We start from the raw sequence: 27,051 nt of genomic DNA on the forward strand, positions 1-27,051 counted from the left end.
TCAGTAGGTGGTGTATTGGTATTCTAAGACCCAGTGTAATATTTACCCTTGCTTTTTCACAGGTAGGGTTATTGTTGTTTGAGTCCTTGGTGTTATTACTGTTGTGTTACAATGGGATTACAGTATAGATTTTGAGTGTCTTTTTTGCGGGGTTTTGTGTTAGTTCACAATGTGTCTGGCAGTGGAAGGTGTTTGCGCTGCTGTTACTGTGAGGTGACACCGGAATTTGAAAATATCTTTTAGTATGATGAGCTGTAAGGGAAACATCCAAGCTCCATTGTTTGGGGGAATTTCAGCGGATGCAGAGAGTTACAGAACTGGAGGTGCAGGATTTATATTGACATTCTGTCCCTTCCTATATATTCCTGACTTCACTCTCATAGCCACATAGAATTAGTTGAATGAGGCTATCAAATAATTATATAGTGTGAAACTGGCCAGCTTTTTAACATTACGCAGAAGACCCTTTGGACTTTTTTTATAACCAATTTTAAAGCAGGATCCATGCTATAGAGGTGGGTGTGATGAAGAAATGGCATTTTGGCTCCCCCCTCCCAACAATTCTTCTGTCTAGAGACGCCATTGATTTTCTGTGACCTTAAACATTAGTACAAGAAGGATTAAGGGGGGGGAGGGTGCTGGAGAGGCACACAAATGCATTGGCCCCCGGGCGCCGGAGACCCTTGGTGCGCCACTGGGTGCGAGTCATATGGGGCCGCAAGCGGTGGCAAAGAGGAGTGGAGATGTGGCGGGCCGTGAGCAGTGCCCAACCTGCTCGCGACACAGAAAACCACACAGCAGGCGTGATCGAGAACGATGTAGGAGTGAGAAGGCTCGCCTAGGGCACCTAATCCCCTTGCACTGGCCCTGGGAAAAGGGAGGCTAGTCTGGGGGCCGTGCCGCCTCGTAATACTGATTCACGAGGCGAGTCTGGAGGGCGTGCTGCCTCATATACTGATTCACGAGGCTAGTCTGGAGGGCGTGCTGCCTCATATACTGATTCACGAGGCTAGTCGAGGCCATGCCGCCTCGTAATACTGATTCATGAGGCAAGTCTGGAGGGCCGTGCCGCTTCATACACTGATTCACGAGGCTAGTCTGGGGGCCGTGCCGCTTCATACACTGATTCACGAGGCTAGTCTGGGGGCCGTGCCGCTTCATACACTGATTCACGAGGCTAGTCTGGGGGCCGTGCTGGCTCATATTGATCCATGGATACTGTGTCAAAGGAAAGCTAATATCTGATAAATATCGGTGGCCAAAGTATGCATTTCACACTGCACGGTGACTGTGGATTCAGGACCAGCAGCTTATCAAGGCGTTTCCTACTATAGCTGGCACCTCAGCCCAGGGACCGAGATTTACAAAGCGCTGAGAAATTCTTTTCATCTGCTCTTTGCTCTGTTGTTCATGTCACTGTTTTAAGACTACATTTACAGAAAACCAGAAACACGATTTTTTCTTTAGTCGGTAGGAAGTTTGGTCTTTTTCTCTGAGCTGACGCTCACACCGAGGCCTGGAGAGGACAGAATGGATCCCAACTCTTGTGATATGTCTGAAAAGAAGAGGGCATTTAATTTCTCCCCTACACCCCCCAATTTTCACCCAATTGTTTTACAAATAAAAATACACTTTGAGAAACTTTCAGGCAGGTTAGCAGATAATAAAAACCGATTCACGGATTGTACATGTAAGGACACACTACTGCCTCCAACTGCTAATGTTCACAGAGGAGCAGATGCCACCCTCTTTGTACTCCTGAAAGCAGGAGAGGCATCCCCACACCTCAGCTGGAGAAGGAATCCACCCCCCAGCTAGAGCTCCCTCAGCTACATCAGGAAATGTGAGAGATCCTCTTTAATTTCAGCTTCGTCCCATGGCCCATGGATGTTGTCCTTAAAAAGCTGCAGTCTAATGAGGTAATATGGACAGAGGAAGGAAATGGCGAGGAGCAGCAGGGTGAAGAGCAGGGCCCCGATGCCAGAGATGGTCAGAAGCCCGGCCGTGGCTGAGACAGCAAACAGGACTGTGACCACCGTGTAGCAGTGGGGGGTCTGCGCCTTCAGCTTCTTCTGCAGAGAGGGCCACAGGGCAAAGATCTGGATGGCAAAGGTAACCATGACAAAGGCATGCAGGGATCTAGGCAGGCGGGAGGCCAGGCACACGGAAGCAAAGATGGCCATGTTGAGGGAAAGAGTGCTGGACACAATGGCAGCAGTCGCTCCATAGTCAAAGAAGATGAGATGGCCCAGTAGCATGAGCACAGACATGGCATAGATGGTGTCGGTGCTGATGGACTCGGTCAGCGTCTTCAGCACAGGCGAGAAGCCGTACGTGAATGCTATGAAGACGAGCGTGCTCTTTAGGTCTGCCCAGCGCGTGCGGCCGTTTATCCTGCGGCCCGCCCCAAGGTCAATGGCATCGAAGAAGACATAGCCAATCAGAGAGGCCAGGAAGGAGGTTCCAAACAACCACTGTGGAGTCAACAAATCCTCATCCATGTACCACCAGATAACGACAAAGGTGCAGACGCTGCAGAGCTGCTGGATCAGCACGCCAGACTCAAAGACTATGGCCCAGTACTGGTAGTGTCGGACGTAGATGTTCTTACGCAACTCCTCCAGGAAGCGCCGGTCTACGTAGTTATCCGGGAATGGCTGCCTCTCATACAGCACCTTCCTCCACCTGCCTGCGGTGTTTGTCCCGGCTCTCAGACTACCCATTCTGCAGGCTTGTAGGAAAGAGGCAGGGGACACTGCAGTTCCTAGGACTGACAGCCCTCGCTTCTGAGAGTCACAGCTTGGACAGCATGAAGCTGACGGCCTTAGTTTCTCTTCCTGTCCAGTCTGCGAACCTCATACCTAGAAAGCAAGAAACAAACATTGTTTGCTTTTCAACTTTTCTTTGTTGGGATCCTGCCTTCAAGAGATGTTCCAGTTTGACCCCTGACCACACGTCTCTTAAGTGCATAGAAATAGCAGCTTTATAAGCATTAAGAACAGGCAGACATCACTAAGTGCATAGAAATGCCAGCTTTATAAGCATTAAGAACAGCCACATGTCTCTTAAGTGCATAGAAATGGCAGCTTTATAAGCATTAAGAACAGCCACATGTCTCTTAAGTGCATAGAAATGGCAGCATTATAAGCATTAAGAACATGCAGACATCACTTGTGCATAGAAATGGCAGCTTTATAAGCATTAAGAACAGGCAGACATCACTAAAGTGCATAGAAATGATAGCTTTATAAGCATTAAGTGCATAGAAATGGCAGCTTCATAAGCATTAAGAACAGGCAGACATCACTAAAGTGCATAGAAATGATAGCTTTATGAGCATTAAGTGCATAGAAATGGCAGCTTTATAAGCATTAAGTGCATAGAAATGGCAGCTTTATAAGCATTAACAACAGGCAGACATCACTTAAGTGCATAGAAATGATAGCTTTATGAGCATTAAGTGCATAGAAATGGCAGCTTTATAAGCATTAAGTGCATAGAAATGGCAGCTTTATAAGCATTAAGTGCATAGAAATGGCAGCTTTATGAGCATTAAGTGCATAGAAATGCCAGCTTTATGAGCATTAAGTGCATAGAAATGCCAGTTTTACAAGCATTAAGAACAGGCAGACATCACTTAAGTGCATAGAAATGGCAACTTTATAAGCATTAAGAACAGGCAGACATCACTTAAGTGCATAGAAATGGCAGCTTTATAAGCTTTAAGTGCATAGAAATGGCAGCTTTATAAGCATTAAGTGCATAGAAAAGACAGCTTTATAAGCATTAAGTGCATAGAAATGCCAGCTTTATAAGCATTAAGTGCATAGAAATGCCAGCTTTATAAGCATTACGAACAGGCAGACATCTCTTAAGTGCATAGAAATGCCAGCTTTATAAGCATTAAGTGCAGGCAGACATCACTTAAGTGCATAGAAATGGCAGCTTTATAAGCATTGTGCATAGAAATGACAGCTTTATAAGCATTAAGAACAGGCAGACATCTCTTAAATGCATAGAAATGGCAGCTTTATAAGCTTTAAGTGCATAGAAATGGCAGCTTTATAAGCATTACGTGCATAGAAATGGCAGCTTTTTAAGCATTAAGTGCATAGAAATGGCAGTTTTATAAGCATTAAGAACAGGCAGACATCACTTAAGTGCATAGAAATGGCAACTTTATAAGCATTAAGAACAGGCAGACATCACTTAAGTGCATAGAAATGCCAGCTTTATGAGCATTAAGTGCATAGGAATGGCAGCTTTATAAGCATTAAGTGCATAGAAATGGCAGCTTTATAAGCATTTAGTGCATAGAAATGGCATCTTTATAAGCATTAAGTGCATAGAAATGGCAGCTTTATAAGCATTTAGTGCATAGAAATGGCATCTTTATAAGCATTAAGTGCATAGAAATGGCAGCTTTATAAGCATTACGAACAGGCAGACATCACTTAAATGCATAGAAATGATAGCTTTATAAGCATTAAGTGCATAGAAATGGCAGCTTTATAAGCATTAAGAACAGGCAGACATCACTTAATTGCATAGAAATGATAGCTTTATAAGCATTGTGCATAGAAATGATAGCTTTATAAGCATTGTGCATAGAAATGGCAGCTTTATAAGCATTAAGAACAGGCAGACATCACTTAATTGCATAGAAATGGCAGCTTTATAAGCATTACGTGCATAGAAATGGCAGCTTTATAAGCATTAAGAACAGGCAGACATCACTTAATTGCATAGAAATGATAGCTTTATAAGCATTAAGTGCATAGAAATGATAGCTTTATATGCATTGTGCATAGAAATGATAGCTTAATAAGCATTGTGCATAGAAATGATAGCTTTATAAGCATTAAGTGCATAGAAATGGCAGCTTTATAAGCATTAAGTGCATAGAAATGGCAGCTTTATAAGCATTAAGAACAGGCAGACATCTCTTAAATGCATAGACATGATAGCTTTATAAGCATTAAGTGAATAGAAATGCCAGCTTTATAAGCATTAAATGCATAGAAATCGCAGCTTTATAAGCATTAAGTGCATAGAAATCGCAGCTTTGTAAGCATTAAGAACAGGCAGACATCTCTTAAATGCATAGAAACGATAGCTTTTATAAGCATTAAGTGCATAGAAATGGCAGCTTTATAAGCATTAAATGCATAGAAATGGCAGCTTTATAAGCATTAAGAACAGGCAGACATCTCTTAAATGCATAGAAATGATAGCTTTTATAAGCATTAAGTGCATAGAAATGATAGCTTTTATAAGCATTAAGTGCATAGAAATGGCAGCTTTATAAGCATTAAGTGCATAGAAATGACAGCTTTATAAGCATTAAGAAAAGGCAGACATCACTTAAGTGCATAGAAATGGCAGCTTTATAAGCATTAAGAACAGGCAGACATCACTTAAGTGCATAGAAATGGCAGCTTTATAAGCATTAAGTGCATAGAAATGGCAGCTTTATAAGCATTACGTGCATAGAAATGACAGCTTTATAAGCATTAAGAACAGGCAGACATCACTTAAGTGCATAGAAATGGCAGCTTTATAAGCATTAAGTGCATAGAAATGATAGCTTTATAAGCATTAAGAACAGGCAGACATCACTTAAGTGCATAGAAATGGCAGCTTTATAAGCATTAAGTGCATAGAAATGGCAGCTTTATAAGCATTAAGAACAGGCAGACATCACTTAAGTGCATAGAAATGGCAGCTTTATAAGCATTAAGTGCATAGAAATGATAGCTTTATAAGCATTAAGTGCATAGAAATGCCAGCTTTATAAGCATTAAGAACAGGCAGACATCACTTAATTGCATAGAAATGATAGCTTTATAAGCATTAAGTGCATAGAAATGATAGCTTTATAAGCATTGTGCATAGAAATGGCAGCTTTATAAGCATTAAGTGCATAGAAATGATAGCTTTATAAGCATTGTGCGTAGAAATGATAGCTTTATAAGCATTAAGTGCATAGAAATGATAGCTTTATAAGCATTAAGTGCATAGAAATGGCAGCTTTATAAGCATTAAGTGCATAGAAATGGCAGCTTTATAAGCATTGTGCATAGAAATGACAGCTTTATAAGCATTAAGTGCATAGAAAGGCAGCTTTATAAGCATTAAGTGCATAGAAATGGCAGCTTTATAAGCATTAAGAACAGGCAGACATCACTTAAGTGCATAGAAATGACAGCTTTATAAGCATTAAGAACAGGCAGACATCACTTAAGTGCATAGAAATGGCAGCTTTATAAGCATTAAGAACAGGCAGACCACTCAAGTGCATAGAAATGGCAGCTTTATAAGCATTAAGAACAGGCAGACATCACTTAAGTGCATAGAAATGGCAGCTTTATAAGCATTAAATGCATAGAAATGGCAGCTTTATAAGCATTAAGAACAGGCAGACATCACTCGTGCACAGAAATGGCAGCTTTATAAGCATTTAGTGTATAGAAATGAGAGCTTTATAAGCATTAAGTGTATAGAAATGGCAGCTTTATAAGCAGTAAATGCATAGAAATGGCAGCTTTATAAGCATTAAGAACAGGCAGACATCACTCGTGCATAGAAATGGCAGCTTTATAAGCATTAAGAACAGGCAGACATCACTTAAGTGCATAGAAATGGCAGCTTTATAAGCATTAAGAACAGGCAGACATCACTTAAGTGCATAGACATGGCAGCTTTATAAGCATTAAGAACAGGCAGACATCACTTAAGTGCATAGAAATGGCAGCTTTATAAGCATTAAGAACAGGCAGACATCACTTAAGTGCATAGAAATGACAGCTTTATAAGCATTAAGAACAGGCAGACATCTCTTAAGTGCATAGAAATGATAGCTTTATAAGCATTAAGTGCATAGAAATGCCAGCTTTATAAGCATTAAGAACAGGCACAAGTGCATAGAAATGGCAGCTTTATAAGCATTAAGTGCATAGAAATGGCAGCTTTATAAGCATTAAGAACAGGCAGACATCACTTAAGTGCATAGAAATGGCAGCTTTATAAGCGTTAAGAACAGGCAGACATCACAAGTGCATAGAAATGGCAGCTTTATAAGCATTAAGTGCATAGAAATGGCAGCTTTATAAGCGTTAAGAACAGGCAGACATCACAAGTGCATAGAAATGGCAGCTTTATAAGCATTAAGTGCATAGAAATGGCAGCTTTATAAGCATTAAGAACAGGCAGACATCACTTAAGTGCATAGAAATGCCAGCTTTATGAGCATTAAGTGCATAGAAATGGCAGCTTTATAAGCATTAAGAACAGGCAGACATCACTTAAGTGCATAGAAATGACAGCTTTATAAGCATTAAGAACAGGCAGACATAACTTAAGTGCATAGAAATGACAGCTTTATAAGCATTAAGAACAGGCAGACATCACTTAAGTGCATAGAAATGGCAGCTTTATAAGCATTAATATCAGGCACAGGTCTCCTAAGTGCATAGAAATGGCAGCTTTATAAGCATTAAGTGCATAGAAATGGCAGCTTTATAAGCATTAAGAACAGGCAGACATCACTCAAGTGCATAGAAATGGCAGCTTTTAAAGCATTAAGAACAGGCAGACATCACTTAAGTGCATAGAAATGATAGCTTTATAAGCATTAAGGGGCGGATTTTCAGAGCTCTGCTCGCCTAAATCCGCCCAAATCTGGGCGGATTTAGGCGAGCAGGGCCCTGTGCGCCGGTAAGCCTATTTTACATAGGCCTACCGGCGCGCGCAGTAAGTCCCGGGGTTTTCGGAGGGGGTTTCGGGGTGTGTCGGGAGCGTTCTGGGGGCGTGCCCGGGGGCGTGGCCGCGCCCTCCGGACCCGCCTCCAGATCGCGTCCCGGCGCACGGGGATTTACTTCTCCCTCCGGGAGGCGTAAATCCCCCAACAAAGGTAAGGGGGGGGTGTAGACAGGGCCGGGTGGGTGGGTTAGGTAGGGGAAGGGAGGGGAAGGTGAGGGGAGGGCAAAAGAAAGTTCCCTCCGAGGCCGCTCCGATTTCGGCGCGCGCCAGCTATACGAAATCGATAGCCTTGCGCGCGCCGATCCCGGATTTCAGCGGATACGTGCGGCTACGCGCGTATCTACTGAAATCCAGCGTACTTTTGTCACACAGACAGACACACTCTCATGCACAGGCTCTAAGACCCTCTTTCTCCCCCCACCACCCGCACACAAGCAATTACTCCACAGGATTCTCTCATGCGCACCCACACACAATCAGGCTCCCATTGTCACACACACACACACAGGCTCCCATTGTCACATGCTGTCTCTCACACACACACAATCAGGCTTCCATTGTCACATGCTGTCTCTCACACACACACAATCAGGCTCCCATTGTCACACACACACACAATCAGGCTCCCATTGTCACACACACACACAATCAGGCTCCCATTGTCACACGCTGTCTCTCACACACAATCAGGCTCCCATTGTCACACGCTGTCTCTCACACACAATCAGGCTCCCATTGTCACACGCTGTCTCACACACACACTCTCCAGAGAGACAGGGTAAGACAGAACTTAAAAACTCTAACTTGGGTAACGAGGAGAATGGGAATGCCAGAGACCTTTAGCTGATGGTAACTCTAGACCAGTGTTTCTCAAGCTGTACCTGGAATATCCCCCTAGCCAAGATATCCACAAACCTAAAAAAAAACAGAGAGCCTGGTTAGAGAGTACTCCAGGACCAGCTTGAGAAACATTGCTGTAGAATACTACTCATTGAGAGGGGACACGCAGCAGGTTCCCATAGAAATGCTGTGCTGGGAGGAATGAAAAAGTCCAGAGCAGTCTATGCATGGTCAGGTAATGGTCATGTTCCTGATTTAACTGAGTGGAAACAGACATAAGCATCACTTTATGGAATCTGAAGATCTACCCGGGACTTAAGTCAGGCCTTGCCCATGGTGGTCCTGGTACTGATGAATAACAACAGTAATGAACTGGGAGATAGGAAGTTTATCTGGTAAATACATCACTGGTTGGTCTATATATGCTTTTAGAAACCATGTTTTCCCAATTGATATTGATATTGGAAATGAAAAGAACAGTTTTGAGAACAATCATCTTGTGATAATCTTATTCAGACAGATTCTATATTTTACCAGTTCCTAGCAGTAGGACCTTGAAGTATAAACTTCCCGCTATAGAGAAGATCCCAGCAGCTCCTCTTCTGTCTGAAAGAGAGCATGGGCTACAACTGAAAGAATGTTTGGCCGTCCCCCTGTAAATTTACGAGGTGCTGATGTCTGAAATGTGCAACGATGGATTTTGGTCTCTTTCTAGGTTGCTCTAATCACAATCGATAGGATTCCAGATGTGGGGCCTTTCCTCGCTCAGCCCCATAGAGAGAGCCCCATGCACAGCACATCGCTGCCGAGGAGGAGGTAAAGCACCTGCTAGCTCTTACCAACATTTTATTTTGTTTTGGTACCGTGCATAGGGGCCGATGGACTACACTGCGCTCAGCCGAGTGCACTGTTTAACCCACAGTTGGACGCGGGTTGTGAAGGCGCATCCACATCCCCTTATGCTACAAGGGAATTAGCGCCTCCACAACGCGTGTCCAACACCCCGCAAAACTAATAGCGCTCATCACATGCAAATGCACGTTGAGGCTATTAGTCACCCCAAATGCATCCAACATCCAGTACGCACGGAAATTAACATCTGCCCAGAGCTGGCGTTAATTTCTGAGCACCTGCAAAACGTTGTACAGAAAAGCAGAAAATACTGCTTTTCTGTACATCCTCCCCACTTAATATCGGGGTGAAACGGAGGAACGAAAGATTTAAAAATAAATTGTTTTTAAGTGCTGGCGGTCAGTTTTGGGAAACGGATGCTCAGGTAACCAGCATCCATTTTCCGAACCTGTGGCTGTGCGCAGATTAGGAGAACGGATGCCAGTACATTCAGTGACTGTTTGCTTAACCGCTGGACTGCCGCAGACACTGCCGACCTCTGCCGGGTGCCCGCTGTCAGGGACCGCAATCGACCCTAGCGCCTCCTCATTTAAATATTGCATGTCGCCCCCAGGAGAGGTGCCAGGGGGTGCTTTCAGCATCGGCCTAACAGTATGTGTGGTGTGTATGAGGAAAGAGAGATCTCTAGAGAGGAGAGAGAGAGTTGGTGAGAAGCGGCTTTGCTGCCGAGCTCACAGATCTCCATCAGGTGCATTTGAGATTCAGATGTCAGAGGACTCCAGGGCCGCCAGAAAATGTTGAATGTCCCCGAGAAACATTTTACTGTCTGAGCACAGTTTACAGATGTTATTTTAAAATAGGATGACAGTGGCTAGGCCAGCTTCAGCTCCCACTGCCATTCCTTATGATCTTGGGCAAGTCACTTCACCCACCTTTGCCGAAGGGCACAGAGAAAGAGCTTTGAAGTGGCCGAAAGGCGGAATTTAAATAAAGCGAGGTGAGGGATTGAGACTGAATCGCTCTCTCAACTAGTTCTGCTGTGAATAAAAGCAAAAAGTCCTTGGGAATCACGGTTTGTGAGAACGTGCTCCCAAGGCTGAACACAAACGCTAATGGTTTTGTGTCACACGTGTGACCCAGAGATCACCATCTTGCCAGCACTAATAATAGTAATGAGACGAGGGATTTCTAGAGCAGCATTCGTTTCCCAACATATTTAGCAGTGTAATTCTTAAAACATCCATGGGCTCAAACGTGAAATCCCATGAAAGCTTCTCAGGACGGTATTAGTAGTATTTTATTACTTTTAACTGCCATTTCATAAAACCTGATTAACATAATAAGCAAATGAAGGAAGCTCACCAGGGTTACAGACCTCAATAAGGAAATCATCTCTAACCCAAACAAAGCAAAATAAAACACAAATCGGGTGCATTTTCAAGGCCACACGCAGGCATCCATGTGCGCGACGATTTTATAACATGTGCGTGGTGATGTGTTACCCGTGCGCAAGGGGGGGTTGTAGATATGCACGACGGGACAGCGCCAACCCAGTTCCCCAACCCTCTAATTACCCTTCCTCCCTAATCCTCACCTAACTATTCTAATTTTTTTTAAACTTATTTCATATATAGAAACAAACATAGAAATGACGGCAGAAAAAGACCAATCGGCCCATCCAGTCTGCCCAGCAAGCTCCCACACTTGTTTTCCCATACTTATGTGTTTCACCGACCACCAAGTTCAGGGCTCTTGTTGGTAACTGTTTGATTCAAATTTCCTGCCATCCCCTGCCATTGCAGAGAGTAATGTTGGAGCTGCATCAAAGGTGAGCATAAGGCTTAATGGTTAAGGGTTGTAACCATCACATCACATCAAGCAAGTTACCCTGATGCTTGTTTACCCAGATTGCACAGATCGATGCCTTGTTTGATGATGTCTGAATGTAAATCCTGTTTTCCTCACTTCCCCCTACCGTTGAAGCATAAAGCAGCACTGTATATGCATTCAAAGTGAAGTATCAGGGAGATACGCGCGTGGCTGGGCCACTCTGAAAACACACTCAGCACGCACTGGCTTTTAAAAATCAGCCCCAATGGGAGCAAAGCCCCACAATAAGAGAAAGAGATTGATGAAGCGATGGGATGAATCTCAAATTCACAATCACAAGTCAAACAATAATTAAGAAAATGCACCTGAGTCAATTACAGCATTGTGGACATAAAACTCCATAAGTAGCCCTTAAGAGGGCAGAAAGAAACAAACATTTAATTTACCCCAGCTTATCTTAAAGATATACTTGTAAATGGGGAGGGTAAAAACTATATACTTATTCTCCTTAAATCTCCCTGGGTCTTGTGTCATCCCCCCACACATTAGAGAGAAGGCTTCCTATGCAGCTGGGTGAACCTGGCCACATCACGAAAAACACTTACAGACTGACCACAAAAAGTGCAGGCTTTCCAGAGATGAAATAGCTCAGGACTGCTTACCTGAAACAGGTGTTCTCCGAGGAAAGCCGTCCTCGCATGTGGGGAAATCCTACTTACAGCCTGCCCCAAACTGAAAAAGAAAGGGGAATAAGAAAAGGGCCCACAGGTACAACACAACTATTTTTCTTGGCAAGAAGCTATTTTTCCTTTTTATGTTTAACCGACAAAGGGCAGCGGGGAAAAGAAACACAACAGGCCCCAGGAGGGAGTGGAATTGGATGCTGCACCTGATACAGATTCTCCAGGACAGATTGGAAACACAACAGGCCCAGGAGGGAGTGGAATTGGGTGCTGCACCTGATACAGATTCTCCAGGACAGATTGGAAACACAACAGGCCCAGGAGGGAGTGGAATTGGGTGCTGCACCTGATACAGATTGGAAACACAACAGGCCCAGGAGGGAGTGGAATTGGATGCTGCACCTGATACAGATTGGAAACACAACAGGCCCCAGGAGGGAGTGGAATTGGGTGCCGCACCTGATACAGATTCTCCAGGACAGATTGGAAACACAACAGGCCCAGGAGGGAGTGGAATTGGGTGCTGCACCTGATACAGATTGGAAACACAACAGGCCCAGGAGGGAGTGGAATTGGGTGCTGCACCTGATACAGATTCTCCAGGACAGATTGGAAACACAACAGGCCCAGGAGGGAGTGGAATTGGGTGCTGCACCTGATACAGATTGGAAACACAACAGGCCCAGGAGGGAGTGGAATTGGATGCTGCACCTGATACAGATTCTCCAGGACAGATTGGAAACACAACAGGCCCAGGAGGGAGTGGAATTGGGTGCCGCACCTGATACAGATTCTCCAGGACAGATTGGAAACACAACAGGCCCAGGAGGGAGTGGAATTGGGTGCTGCACCTGATACAGATTGGAAACACAACAGGCCCAGGAGGGAGTGGAATTGGATGCTGCACCTGATACATATTGGAAACACAACAGGCCCAGGAGGGAGTGGAATTGGATGCTGCACCTGATACAGATTGGAAACACAACAGGCCCAGGAGGGAGTGGAATTGGATGCTGCACCTGATACAGATTGGAAACACAACAGGCCCCAGGAGGGAGTGGAATTGGGTGCCGCACCTGATACAGATTCTCCAGGACAGATTGGAAACACAACAGGCCCAGGAGGGAGTGGAATTGGGTGCTGCACCTGATACAGATTGGAAACACAACAGGCCCAGGAGGGAGTGGAATTGGGTGCTGCACCTGATACAGATTGGAAACACAACAGGCCCAGGAGGGAGTGGAATTGGGTGCTGCACCTGATACAGATTGGAAACACAACAGGCCCCAGGAGGGAGTGGAATTGGGTGCTGCACCTGATACAGATTGGAAACACAACAGGCCCCAGGAGGGAGTGGAATTGGGTGCCGCACCTGATACAGATTCTCCAGGACAGATTGGAAACACAACAGGCCCAGGAGGGAGTGGAATTGGGTGCTGCACCTGATACAGATTGGAAACACAACAGGCCCCAGGAGGGAGTGGAATTGGATGCTGCACCTGATACAGATTGGAAACACAACAGGCCCAGGAGGGAGTGGAATTGGATGCTGCACCTGATACAGATTGGAAACACAACAGGCCCCAGGAGGGAGTGGAATTGGGTGCTGCACCTGATACAGATTGGAAACACAACAGGCCCCAGGAGGGAGTGGAATTGGGTGCTGCACCTGATACAGATTGGAAACACAACAGGCCCAGGAGGGAGTGGAATTGGATGCTGCACCTGATACAGATTGGAAACACAACAGGCCCCAGGAGGGAGTGGAATTGGGTGCTGCACCTGATACAGATTGGAAACACAACAGGCCCAGGAGGGACTGGAATTGGATGCTGCACCTGATACAGATTGGAAACACAACAGGCCCCAGGAGGGAGTGGAATTGGGTGCTGCACCTGATACAGATTGGAAACACAACAGGCCCAGGAGGGAGTGGAATTGGGTGCTGCACCTGATACAGATTCTACAGGAGAGATTGGCCTGTACAAACAGTTGTGTGATGTGAATGTCTGGCATGAACCATTGCAGCTTTATTGATCACATTGTTAAAAAAAAAAAAAAAAAGCCGAAGGCGATGTACAACTTTGCAGATCTCTTCCAGCGAGCCACTGCCACTGCCATGGTTTGGACAGAGTCTGACATGGCCCACCAGATTCAGTCCTACCTGGGCATAACAATTAGATAAAGTATATTTGGAAACAGCAATAGCCATAGTTTGTTAACCTGGGATCCATGGAAAAGCAGAAACCTAAGGGCTGGGCATGCCCAGTGAGGCACAGCCAAAGATCTAGAAACGTTGACATAAAAAAGTTTCAGGCTCGGCTCTATTGGATGCTCCCACCCACACAGGACCACTGAAATCTTGCTTGCCCTCGGAAAATATCCAGGCCTCCATATTTGGTATTTTATTATTGATCAAGGACAGTGCCACCGGATGACTTCACCCCACAGATCATGGCGAGCTCATCCTGCCACCCACGGAGAACAAGGGAAAGTGATTTTCCTGAAGTCAGAGTCTCTTGGTTCTCTATTTAGTGCTCTGACCCCTAGGACACGTTTCCTTTCTATAAAACACAAGCAAAGCAACAGAAAGGTGTGATTACCAAAAGTCTCAATTATGATTACTGGTATCAGTAGCATGGGATCTATTTAATGTTTGGGTACTTGCCAGGTTCTTATGGCCTGGATTGGCCTCTGTTGGAAGCAGGATGCTGGGCTGGATAGACCCTTGGTCTGACCCAGTATGGCATGTTCTTATGTTTCTATCTACATAGAGGAGGTTAAGTGGAATCTGCTGTAAATCAGAGAGCCATGGGCTTTTTTTAATTGATATTCTATTTTTTGACACTTCACAGTGGATCACATTCAGGTACTGGGGTACTTCTCTGTCCAAGGGGCTCACATTCTGTCTGTACCTGAGGCAACACAGGGAAGAGTTCTTGCCCAAGGTCACAAGGAGTGGCAGGTCACCCTGGCTCGTAGCCTGCTGCTCTGACCACGAGGTGGCTACTACAAATTTGCTTACTGGAAACGGTGTTCTCCGTAGGTAGCAGGATGAACTAGCCCTGATCTGTGGGGTGAAGTCATCCAGCGGCACTGAACAGACTCCTCTCTCCAAGCCAGTAGAGCTTTGAGCTCTGCTGAGCATGTGCAGGAGTTCCCATGCATGCATTGCCTCAGAGCCTCCTCAATTTGTTCCAGAGCTATCCAAGTGCATAGTCGAGTCTCCAGGGAGAAGGGTGAGCAATTCATACCTAATCCATCCTGTCTATGGAAAACTCAATTTATGTAAGCAAACTTTTTTTCCGTCAGTAAGCAGGCTGAATTAACCATGATCTGTGGGGAGTCCCAAGCTGAGGGTTTCAGCAAAGTGATTAAGCAGCAACCCAGAGTCCACTATGGAGAGTAGACTATTGTGAGTGTACATTTATTTAATTTTATGTATATTCTGCTTACATTCAGGTACTTTAGATATTACTTGACATACCACAGCCTTTCCCACTGCACTGTCAGATGCTGTCCAGGCAGTAATGGGACGTGAAAGTATGTTCTGATAACCATGTGGCAGCTTTGCATATGTTTTCCACGGACTTCTCACAAGTGAGTGATAGAGGCGGCCATAGCTTTAACTGGAGAAGCATTACAGTCTGTTATTCGGTTAGATAAGGTTCTGTGCTAAGTCTGCATGTCAGCTTTCTATCCCCGGAGCACTTGCTTGAGCAGATGGGGGTGTTTTTGGAGTGTGGTTTGTGCAAATATTTCTACAGGAAGCCAAGTATGACCTGCTGCAATGCAGCTTCTCTATTTTTGCTGCTCCTGACTGCTGGGATTGCGGGGACATCAGATTGCAAGCCGAATCATTTGGTTAGTTGTAGTCCAGTCTCATGCATCTGTAGCAGACATGCATCCTGTCTGTGATGGACGTTACTTGACTGCAAGCACGCTTTTTTAAGCCGCTCAGTGTGGACTTCTTACCGGACATTGTGTTCTTGAATGTTCCAGACATTCATTGTGGGCTTTTTTTTTTTTTTTTTTTGGAGTTGCACTGAAAAGTGTATTGGGGGTTAGCTGCTAAAGCAGTGAAGTAAACGAAGTTCTTTTTTTTTTTTTTTTTTTAAATGAGGAGAGACAGAAAATAGTCTGTGCTCTAGCTCAGACGAAAAGACTGAGGAGACCCTGAGGCAACACCCATGCAGGAACTCTGGCACAAATGCTCAATAGAGCTCAAAGAGAGCAAAGTTTGTTCAGTGCTGCCGGATGACGTCACCCTGAGATGTGGCTAATTCTACCTGCTTATTGATGGAAACTGTATTTGCCACACTTACAAAGAGTTAATTCTCCTGATACGAGGCTGCACTGGATTTTGAAGACGTCTCGCTTTTCAGGAGCACAAAAGAGATCAGTCAAGGAAGAGTCCAAAGGCAAGCGTGACTCTTAACGGAGTGCAATGCGCAGAAGTGAAGAGAGACCAGTAAAAACAAGCAGGTTAAAACACACCAAATAAGAAAAAAATCTAATTACCTGGCAGGCATGCAGTGCCTTGTAAAAAGTCCTCGTAGCCTTGTGTATTTTTCACATTCTATCTAAAAATGCAAATCAAAATGCATTAAAACAGGAGTTTGTTTCACTGATTTACACTCATTATATACAACACTTTCCTCATGAAAGAACAATTATAGAAAGATTACAAAAGAATTTACTGTAGGAATAGAAAATAAAATGCCGATAGCATTTCTTCACACCCTTTATCCCCAAATTAGCTCAGGTTCAGAAAATCATGAAGACTTTTACAAGGCATTTTATAGAAAGAGTGCATTGGCAGATAAGGACTTCAAGGCTCCTTTCATCTGTACAATTTCCTTCCTCACAACCTCAGATCCTCGGATTTGTCGCAGGTTTTCTTGAATTTTGGCCATTCCCTGCATTCACTACTCATGCCGAGAAGAAACGTTTCCGAGTGCCACTCCAGAGAGACTCCTTGTGACAGAGCTTCCTTCCCACTGAAATGTTCTTACTTCTTGTACACTACTGATTCCTCTGGAGGTATCTGAATGCCTATCAGTTTCAGTCTCTCCTCTCCTCAATGGACATGAAGTTTCATTTCATGGGACTTTTGGTGAAGAGATTCACTTAACGGCTTAAACTCTGTATCCTTTGGGAAGTAGAGTTTCTAGAATTGGGCACCAACGTCAGGAAATATTTCTTCACAGCAAGGATGGTGGATGCATAAAATGCCCTTCCAGAAGGGATGGTGAAGACCAGAATGGTAATGGACTTCAAAAGGAGATGGGATTAAACACCTAATGGCGAGAGGATGGAAACAAACACACACTGAGAAACCTGTGGTAGCTTGAAGTGTAGTATTTCTGGCTGGATGAACTCTTTGCATCTTCATCTGTCATCATTTCCTAGGTTACTGTGAGATCTCACCAATGACCTGCAGGAGGCATTATGCCTTCTTTTTTCTAAGTTATGCCTTTTACTGTGTATCTCAACATTTTTCTGGTTCTGGTTACTGCCTTGATGCACTGGTTTGCAACCTTGAGATCCTTAGATATGATCCCCCGCGTTCTCTCTCCTGAGTGGTGAACATCAGTATCTTTACTCCCTATCATGTTCTGCAACTCACTGGATTTAGAAACTTTACTACTCTTTCCTTTAGTAGTGACTACGTTACTTTATGCACCACTGAGGTCAGACTGACCGGCCTATAGTTACTAGCTTCCTCACCATTTTCACTTTTATGGTCGTTTGTCAGTCTCCAATATTCAAGAAATCCTTCAAATACAATCTTGTCATATTACGTCAACATGAGCTACTCCTTTAGTCTATATCATCTGTGGAGCTTGTGTCCCACTAGATGGTGCTAATAGCCATTGGAACTATTCGTCTTCAAATTCCTTTCCGCCTCTTGACGAAGAAACGCTTCTGCTGACCTCCATCCTTCTCAATTCCTCGGCTTTCAAACATTTATTCTTCCTCCTTCCCTAGATTGCCTTTGTTATTTTTCTTGCTATAATTCTTTTTTATTTTGTAATCTTACATTCCTCATTCATACATCATATGTGGGATGCTAAAGCAAGTGCCCCCATATTTTACCATACCAGTTATGCTCACTTGCTCTAAGTACATTATAAACTCAACAACTAAGGCTAAAATTCAAACCACGCTAAAAATGGATATCAAGCTAATGTTAGCTGGATAAGTTATCAGGGATAAAAGGCTGACTAAATATCCCAAAATAATGGTAAATGGGTAGACCTACCCAGATAACTTTGAAATCTAATTGGTTATCTTTGAATATCGCCAGTTAGGTTGCATGATTATCTAGGAACATGTTAAGCAGTGCTCAAATAAAAAACAAACTGCTGAACAGGCCTCGCCGAACAATTCCCTCCCCACCTCAGTAAAGCCTATCTCAGCCTTGCCAGCTGATTTCCTCTCCCCCTGAGCCCTCCCCAAAAATAAAGTGAAAACGTTGCAGGCCTATATGCCCAAAAAGCCTTCCGCCCCCCCCCTCCCAAAAGAGTGAAAATGTAAATTCCACAAAAGCTGCCACTCTTCCCCCTGCCATCCCGGCCAGATCCTCCCCAAAAAAAAATCTAATGCACCATCCGGTAATCTTGCTATCGATTTGTTTCAGATAGTCCTGGAGACTGAAGTCCAGCTTGTGTTTGCAACTTGAGGGTCAACAAATATGTTGTAAATGAGACCATTTTACTGGACTAACGTAATACATCTGTGCCTAGTTTTTGAGAACCTTGCTCCTTTCAACAATTCAGTGCATAAACAGCACAATTAGAGCACATACCTTTAGACAGCTCATCACAGATGTATTACGCTCGTTCAATAGAAAGGACTTAACTACAACTTGCTGTTGATCCTTATTTCTACACATTCAGATAGACTAACAGGCCAACCACAATTCTTTGCTCAAGAGGGTTTAAAGAAGAAAGACAACTTAAGAAAATATAAAAGTTGGGATCAGTCATTTTCAACATTTTCATGAACAGCATAGCAGAAGGGCTGTCGGAGAAGGGTTTGTCTATTTATAGAAACATAGAAATGACGGCAGAAGAAGACCAAACGGCCCATCCAGTCTGCCCAGCAAGCTTCACACATTTTTTTCTCTCATACTTATCTGTTTCTCTTAGCTCTTGGTTCTATTTCCCTTCCACCCCCACCATTAATGTGGGGGTGGAAGGTGCTGATGATACCAAAATCTGTAACAGAGTGGACAGCCAGGAAAGACTGGAAAACATGACGAGGGATCTCGTCATGTTTTCCAGTCTGGCAGTTAAGATTTAATGCTAAAAAAATGTAGAGTAAGGCATTAAGGATGCAAAACCCCAAGGGAAAGGTACAGTATTGGAGGGGATATTCTTCTAAGAACAGAGGAAGAGCGGGATCTGGGGCTGTTTGTATCTGATGATCTTAAGGTGGCTGAACCAGTGCATAAAGTACAGGTACAAGCCAGAAAGATGCTTGGCTATATAGGGAGAGGAATGGTCAGCAGAAAAAGGGAGGAGATATTGCCCCTTGGTGAGACCTCACTTAGAATACGGTGTACAAGTCTGGGGACCGCACCTTCAAAAGGATATGAACAGGATGGAGTCAATCCAGAGAGTGACTACTAAAATAGTCAGCGGTCTTTGTTCTAAAGCATATGGGGATAGACTTAAAGATCTAAACATGAATACCCTGGAGGAAAGGCGAGATATGATAGAGACATTTAAATATCTTAAAGATTTCCTTGCACAAAAGATGAGTCTCTTTCAATGGAAAGGAAGATCTAGAATGAGAGGTCATGCAATGAGGTTGAAAGGGGATAGACTCAGGAGTAATCTTAAGAAATATTTCTTTACAGAGAGGGTGGTGGATACATAGAACAGCCTCCCAGTGGAGGTGGTGAAGACAAAAGCAGTATCTGAATTCAAGAAAGCATGGGCTAAATACAAGACATCTCTAAAGAGGTGATGGAAATTTGAATGCTAAATTAATTGGATGACTAGGCAGATTAGATGGGCCATATGGTCTTTTTCTGCCATTATGTTTCTATAAACCAATAACTGTTCTCAGTCAAATGCAGTTTAATATATCAGTCATTTCATAGTAGTATACTATGTACCTTTTCATTTTTTTAAACAACTGAATGGTATTCATACACAGAGTTTACTTGTGCATTAAAAGAAAGATTTGCAGCTTTATTTGTAATTCTTCAATATTTTATTTATGTGCACCATGTTTGCACTTTGCATGTAGCTGACAAATCTGACACACACACTTTCTACAGAGGCTGTCTCCATAATATACAAGATTCATGAGCCCAGTGCTTAAAGCCATTCTGTCATGGAGAGGAAGCCTCAAGATAAAAGCTCCAACCAGAGCTGCCAACTCAAAATATACTGGGGCTGTAAGCCTGACCATGGTGATCTCTGGACAATGCATAAGTCCCCATATCTTTAGGGCCTATTTTCCATTATTTTTTTCCTCTAGGACTGTCAATTTTTGTCTGTATTTTTTAGAAAGAAAAAGGACAACAATCATAAAAAGGATGCAAAAATATTTCTTGGTCTGTTCTTCAGATCTTTTTTCTTATGCGCCATTGATGAGTTCATTGCTAATTCTACTTGTGTGATTCTGCTAAGGATTATTTTTGGAAAATAAGTAACCCCCAACTGCGGTTATCCAAAGATGATATTTATTTTAGCTTTATCTAACTTTTTATTTATTTAGATTTTTAGATTCCACTTTTCTCAGCGCTTCAAAGCAGATTACATTCAGGTTCTGTAGGTATTTCCCGATCCCCAGAGGGCTCACAATCTAAGTTTGTACCTGAGGTAACGGAAGGTAAAGTGACTTGCCCAAGGTCACAAGGAGCGACAGCGGGACTCGAACCCTGGTCTGTAACCCACTCTAACCACTAGGCTACTCCTCCACGGCTCCTAATAACCTCACAAATCCACCCACATTCCTTTTTGGGAATCATCTATTTTTGCTTTCTTGTACTGCCAAACAGAAACCATTGAGGCCACCGAATCTGCTGATGTCAGAACTTTGGAAAGGGTTTAGTTCTTGGGAGCACCTTCTTACACATCATGAGAGATCGCACGACTTTAGTCCAAGCTTCTCCTGAGATTCTGGAAATAGTTTTTGGAAATCCCTTGCCGGGATAAATGATGGCAGCTGTTGCACTCGCAGACTGAAGGTCATACATGGGCCATACTAACCAGAAAACGGAGGACTGTGGCACTTTGATGTGAGAGATGTCGCTGATGGCTTTGAAGTATTTGGCATGTGATGGGATCCTGAGTTTTTCAGAGCAGAGTAAGATTTATGGAGCTTGTGGATGCAATGTGACCGTTCCCCTGTATTCACAATAAGGGGAATTTTCAAAACGTTGAGCGTGTAAAACTTAGCACTCGCAAGCATAAAAGAGCATATATGCAAGTGCATGCCATTTTAAAAATGGCAACATGTATGCATAAATCGGGATCCACGAGCAAATTCACTCTGCTCAATATCTGGTATAAGTGACTGCTAACATTTTTAAAGTGAAAAAATGACTGGGTAGGGGGTCTGGGTGAAATGGGAGGATAGATGAACTTGGAAAACTGGTAGAGTAATTGGTAACACTGGCAATTTCATTGCCGTGCACATGTTATAAAATCCCCTAACTTGTGCATATAAAAGCCAACATACAGGGAGTATAAGCATCTAATTATTGCAAGTAAAATCTACTTAGGTATTCTGTTAAAAATTGAAATACTAATACGCAGGTATATCATTTGCACACACTTATCTGCTGAAGTCCAACTTACTTGACTATGTAGCACCTTTGCCACTACTTTGATGGATAAATTTGAACTTAATCAGATAAGTAACTGCACTTATCAGGCTATATTCCGATTTATCTGGCTAGGTAGCAGCAGGCGCTACTTACTACTACTACTTCTTCTTCTTAGTTGGGTAAGTCTGAAAAGCATAACTTGTCTCTCTAAGCAGTGCTTTTCGGATGTATCCAGATAAGTGCCGCTTCTTAGCCGGATAAGTCCAAACTTTCTAGTTATGTAAAAACTATGAAATGTGCACCTATCGTTTCCATGCAGGTTATAAAATACAGAAGCCACTTTGCCTGCATCCGTATACATGAAAAGTGCATGCGAGCGGTTTTGAAAGTTCGCTGCCCTATGTATTTTCTGTCCTGTTAATGTGTTCCTAGCAGGCCTGTGATGTGCAGAACTAGCCCTCAACTGTGCAGAAAACCAGTTCTCATCAGCTCGGGGATGGAATCCATGGCTTTCAAGACTTCAGGTCAGGAGGTGAACTGTTTGGTGATTTCTCCTTTCAAGCACAGTTGCAGAACCAGGAAGAATAGAAGGGTAAGAAAACCATTTAATACTATTGAAAGTTTGTATTCATTAATCTTGCTCCAGTTGCACTGACCTTCTCACTATATCTGCCTATATATGAGTTACTGAAAGTGCTAGAAATGACATCCATGAAGTGGGCAGCTTTATCACTGTCCATGAGCCATTCAGTCCTTGAAAGATGTGTATCCCATAAACTACCCTAGACCTAGGGATTAAAGGCTCTCTATGCCTGGGATAATCCATTCAATTATGTAGTCCCAGGTATGAAAACCCAATACTCTAAAATTACCCAGGTTATCCCTAATCTCGGGGTCTATCCATCCTAGGATAAAATACAAGTGATTACAAATCCATGTACTATTTGCTGTTTTTCATTAATGCAGATAGCCTGATGTTACTTTTATATTTAGTATTTTAGTTTTTATGTATTTTTATTTTATTTTTAAGTATTTATAGGATAGATTTTTTTTTATGATTGGTTTAAATTTTATTGTATTTTATGTTTTATTTTGAAACGTATTTTATGACTTATTTTAATTAAGTAACACTGTAAACCAGTGTGAAGGTATACACCAACATCGGTATAGAAAATTAAGTAAATAAATAAATGTTCTCAAGACTTAAAATGATTGGGTGATCGGGAGTGTATTGCTTAATAGGGAGTTGCCATGGACTGTAATCATAAGGGTTATGGAGCAGAAGCGAAATTCCTCTGAGATGGGAGCTGTTCTTAGCCAGCACATTTAGGTTTGCTTTATGACAACAGCATGTAAATTTACTTTGCTTCTCAAAAGCAAACAGAGAAACAATGCTGCAGTTTTTTTTTATACATTAAACTTGATATCTGCTTACGCTCCTGTTCTTGGACATTCGGCAGTTTGTAAACCCCGACTGCCGCAGGAGGCAGACTGTGGTGGCTTACAAGGAGGGCTGTACATGTTGCTTTTCTCAGGCTGGTAGAAACCTGTTTTATGTAATTGTCTAAAAGAGCCTCTGGGCAGTTTGGATTCGGTCTTATTTGGTAACACTAGAACTAATCTAGAAAAAACAATAGGTAGTGAATTATGAGGTTTATTGCATGTGGCACACTGTACGTTACTGGAGGTTACTGTAAGCCTTGCTGGGGCATTATTACATACCTCTGTGTTTTGAGTGCATTATTAGCAGATTGGGGTGGGGAGGTTATTACATGCCTCCTACCTAGCTGTGAATTATGGGAGGGAGGGGTTATTAGTAAGGGCATTTTTATATACCTCATACCTTAATCTACATTACATCAGGGGCAGTGAGGAATTACTACATACCTTGCACATCACTGCTATTGCTGGGAGCTTATTACATAAATTAGCATATAGCGTGCATTGTTGGAATGGTTATTACATGCTTCATACCTTGATGCACTATAGTGAGAAGTTACTAAGGCAATAAGCCACATAAGAACATAAGAAAATGCCATACTGGGTCAGACCAAGGGTCCATCAAGCCCAGCATCCTGTTTCCAAAGGTGGCCAATCCAGGCCACAAGAACCTGGCAAGTACCCAAAAACTAAGTCTATTCCATGTAACCATTGCTAATGGCAGTGGCTATTCTCTAAGTGAACTTAATAGCAGGTAATGGACTTCTCCTCCAAGAACTTATCCAATCCTTTTTTAAACACAGCTACACTAACTGCACTAACCACATCCTCTGGCAACAAATTCCAGAGTTTAATTGTGCGTTGAGTAAAAAAGAACTTTCTCCAATTAGTTTTAAATGTGCCCCATGCTAACTTCATGGAGTGCCCCCTAGTCTATTATCCGAAAGAGTAAATAACCGATTCACATCTACCCGTTCTAGATCTCTCATGATTTTAAACACCTCTATCATATCCCCCCCTCAGTCGTCTCTTCTCCAAGCTGAAAAGTCCTAACCTCTTTAGTCTTTCCTCATAGGGGAGTTGTTCCATTCCCTTTATCATTTTGGTAGCCCTTCTCTGTACCTTCTCCATCGCAATTATATATTTTTTGAGATGCGGCAACCAGAATTGTACACAGTATTCAAGGTGCGGTCTCACCATGGAGCGATACAGAGGCATTATGACATTTTCCGTTTTATTCACCATTCCCTTTCTAATAATTCCCAACATTCTGTTTGCTTTTTTGACTGCTGCAGCACACTATACCAACGATTTCAATGTGTTATCCACTATGACACCTAGATCTCTTTCTTGGGTTGTAGCACCTAATATGGAACCCAACATTGTGTAATTATAGCATGGGTTATTTTTCCCTATATGCATCACCTTGCACTTATCCACATTAAATTTCATCTGCCATTTGGATGCCCAATTTTCCAGTCTCACAAGGTCTTCCTGCAATTTATCACAATCTGCTTGTGATTTAACTACTCTGAACAATTTTGTGTCATCTGCAAATTTGATTATCTCACTCGTCGTATTTCTTTCCAGATCATTTATAAATATATTGAACAGTAAGGGTCCCAATACAGATCTCTGAGGCACTCCACTGTCCACTCTCTTCCATTGAGAAAATTGCCCATTCAATCCTACTCTCTGTTTCCTGTCTTTTAGCCAGTTTGCAATCCACGAAAGGACATCGCCACCTATCCCATGACTTTTTACTTTTCCTAGAAGCCTCTCATGAGGAACTTTGTCAAACGCCTTCTGAAAATCCAAGTATACTACATCTACTGGTTCACCTTTATCCACATGTTTATTAACTCCTTCAAAAAAGTGAAGCAGATTTGTGAGGCAAGACTTGCCCTGGGTAAAGCCATGCTGACTTTGTTCCATTAAACCATGTCTTTCTATATGTTCTGTGATTTTGATATTTAGAACACTTTCCACTATTTTTCCTGGCACTGAAGTCAGGCTAACCGGTCTGTAGTTTCCCGGATCGCCCCTGGAGCCCTTTTTAAATATTGGGGTTACATTTGCTATCCTCCAGTCTTCAGGTACAATGGATGATTTTAATGGTAAGTTACAAATTTTTACTAATAGGTCTGAAATTTCATTTTTTAGTTCCTTCAGAACTCTGGGGTGTATACCATCCGGTCCAGGTGATTTACTATTCTTCAGTTTGTCAATCAGGCCTACCACATCTTCTAGGTTCACCGTGATTTGATTCAGTCCATCTGAATCATTACCCATGAAAACCTTCTCCATTACTGGTACCTCCCCAACATCCTCTTCAGTAAACACCGAAGCAAAGAAATCATTTAATCTTTCCGCGATGGCCTTATCTTCTCTAAGTGCCCCTTTAACCCCTTGATCATCTAACGGTCCAACTGACTCCCTCACAGGCTTTCTGCTTCGGATATATTTTAAAAAGTTTTTACTGTGAGTTTTTGCCTCTACAGCCAACTTCTTTTCAAATTCTCTCTTAGCCTGTCTTATCAATGTCTTACATTTAACTTGCTTGTCCTAGGAGAATACCATTTCTCCTAGGACAAGCAGGATGGTAGACCTCACACATGGGTGACATTGGATGGAGCCCGGCATGCAAAACTTATGTCAAAATTTCTAGACCTTTGACTAGGCACATTGAGCATGTCCAGCTTGCCCTTTTCCATGCATCCATGCAGGGCCCCTCTTAAGTCTCTTTTTTGCCCCACAGAGCTTTCGCCTTGTGGAAGAGTGAGCTCGTGGCTTTTCCTTAATTGCCTTTGGAAACTTTTTCACTATCCTTTTTGGGTTTTCTCGGGATTTCAAACATGGGTCCCTCTCTGTTCCCTCTAGTTCCCCCAGTCAGGTGTTTTGGCGGTTCGATAAGTTTAATTTCGCTTCCATCCCCACCCCGGGCAGCAGGTCCTTGGTACCCACCAGCATAGACCGAGTGCCTTCACAGTCTCTCGTTTTTCCCCTTCTTTTTGCTCGTCATGGCCTCATCCGATGTCCACAAGATGGTACTTAGGGCCATGTATCTGGCCAGAATGTAGAATGTGATAATGGACAGACAGTCATGCCTTCAGACTCTACGAGTGGTCTCTGGACCAGAGGGTAATGAACTGGATCTTCCGTCTCTGGGGGTGCCCGGATGTGGACTTGTTCATATCCCCCTGCAACAGGAAGGTGACTCAGTTCTGTTCCTTATACAGGTCAGATGGCAAACCAACCTCAGATGCCTTTGCATGACATTGGGGCAAGGGTCTTCTGTACATGTAACCTTTGATTCCTTTATTCACGAAAACTCTCTTGAAGCTTCGCGAGGACAGAGGGACTAAGATCCTCATTGGCCAAGACAGATCTGGTTTCTACTCCTTTGGGAATTATCAAGAGACTGATCAGTCTGGGGACTTCCCCAAATCTCATCACACAAGATCAGGGCAGGCTGCAGCATCACAACCTCCAGGCCCTGTCGCTCACAGCCTAGATGTTGAGAGGTTAATCCTGCAGCCGCTCGATCTTTCTGAGGATGTGTCTCGGGTCCTGGTGGCTTCCAGAAAGCCTTCCACTAGAAAGTCCTTTGGACTGAAGTGGAGGTTGTTGCAGTTCCGACCGCCCCTCTCATGTTCGGGCTCAGGCCCGCTTACCGTCGCTTCAGCTCCCTTAGGAAACCGCTTGAATCCAGGCTCGACTGGGCCACCGCTCGAGGAGTTCCCACAAGGAAGACGCCATTACAGGCCTATTCCTGCTTAGCCCCGCACGCGCGAGAAGAGTCCTCTTAAGCGCACAGCACCCGGAAGCCCGGCTCCGCCTCACCTACTGACGTCA

The 27,051-nt window shown here is 43.4% G+C and overlaps 1 protein-coding gene across 5 annotated transcripts in view; it reads right to left on the reverse strand.

Annotated features, from left to right (window-relative positions):
• Positions 1-1,549: 1,549 nt before the first annotated feature.
• Positions 1,550-27,051, reverse strand: part of PIGC (phosphatidylinositol glycan anchor biosynthesis class C) — a 73,861-nt gene continuing 48,359 nt past the window's right edge. For 4 of the 5 annotated variants that reach the window (XM_029618563.1, XM_029618566.1, XM_029618565.1 and 1 more), the window contains 3 exons: positions 16,488-16,549; positions 11,946-12,015; positions 1,550-2,861 (listed from right to left, as the gene is read on the reverse strand). In XM_029618563.1, the coding sequence (XP_029474423.1) occupies positions 1,830-2,723 (894 nt within the window). In that variant the 5' untranslated portion in view covers positions 2,724-2,861; positions 11,946-12,015; positions 16,488-16,549 and the 3' untranslated portion in view covers positions 1,550-1,829. Of the gene's footprint in view, positions 2,862-8,598; positions 8,677-11,945; positions 12,016-16,487; positions 16,550-27,051 lie in introns of all 5 variants that reach the window. The other variant, XM_029618564.1, reaches the window with a different exon arrangement.

Source organism: Rhinatrema bivittatum, chromosome 10, assembly GCF_901001135.1.
Source record: "Rhinatrema bivittatum chromosome 10, aRhiBiv1.1, whole genome shotgun sequence".
Classification (NCBI taxonomy): domain Eukaryota; kingdom Metazoa; phylum Chordata; class Amphibia; order Gymnophiona; family Rhinatrematidae; genus Rhinatrema; species Rhinatrema bivittatum.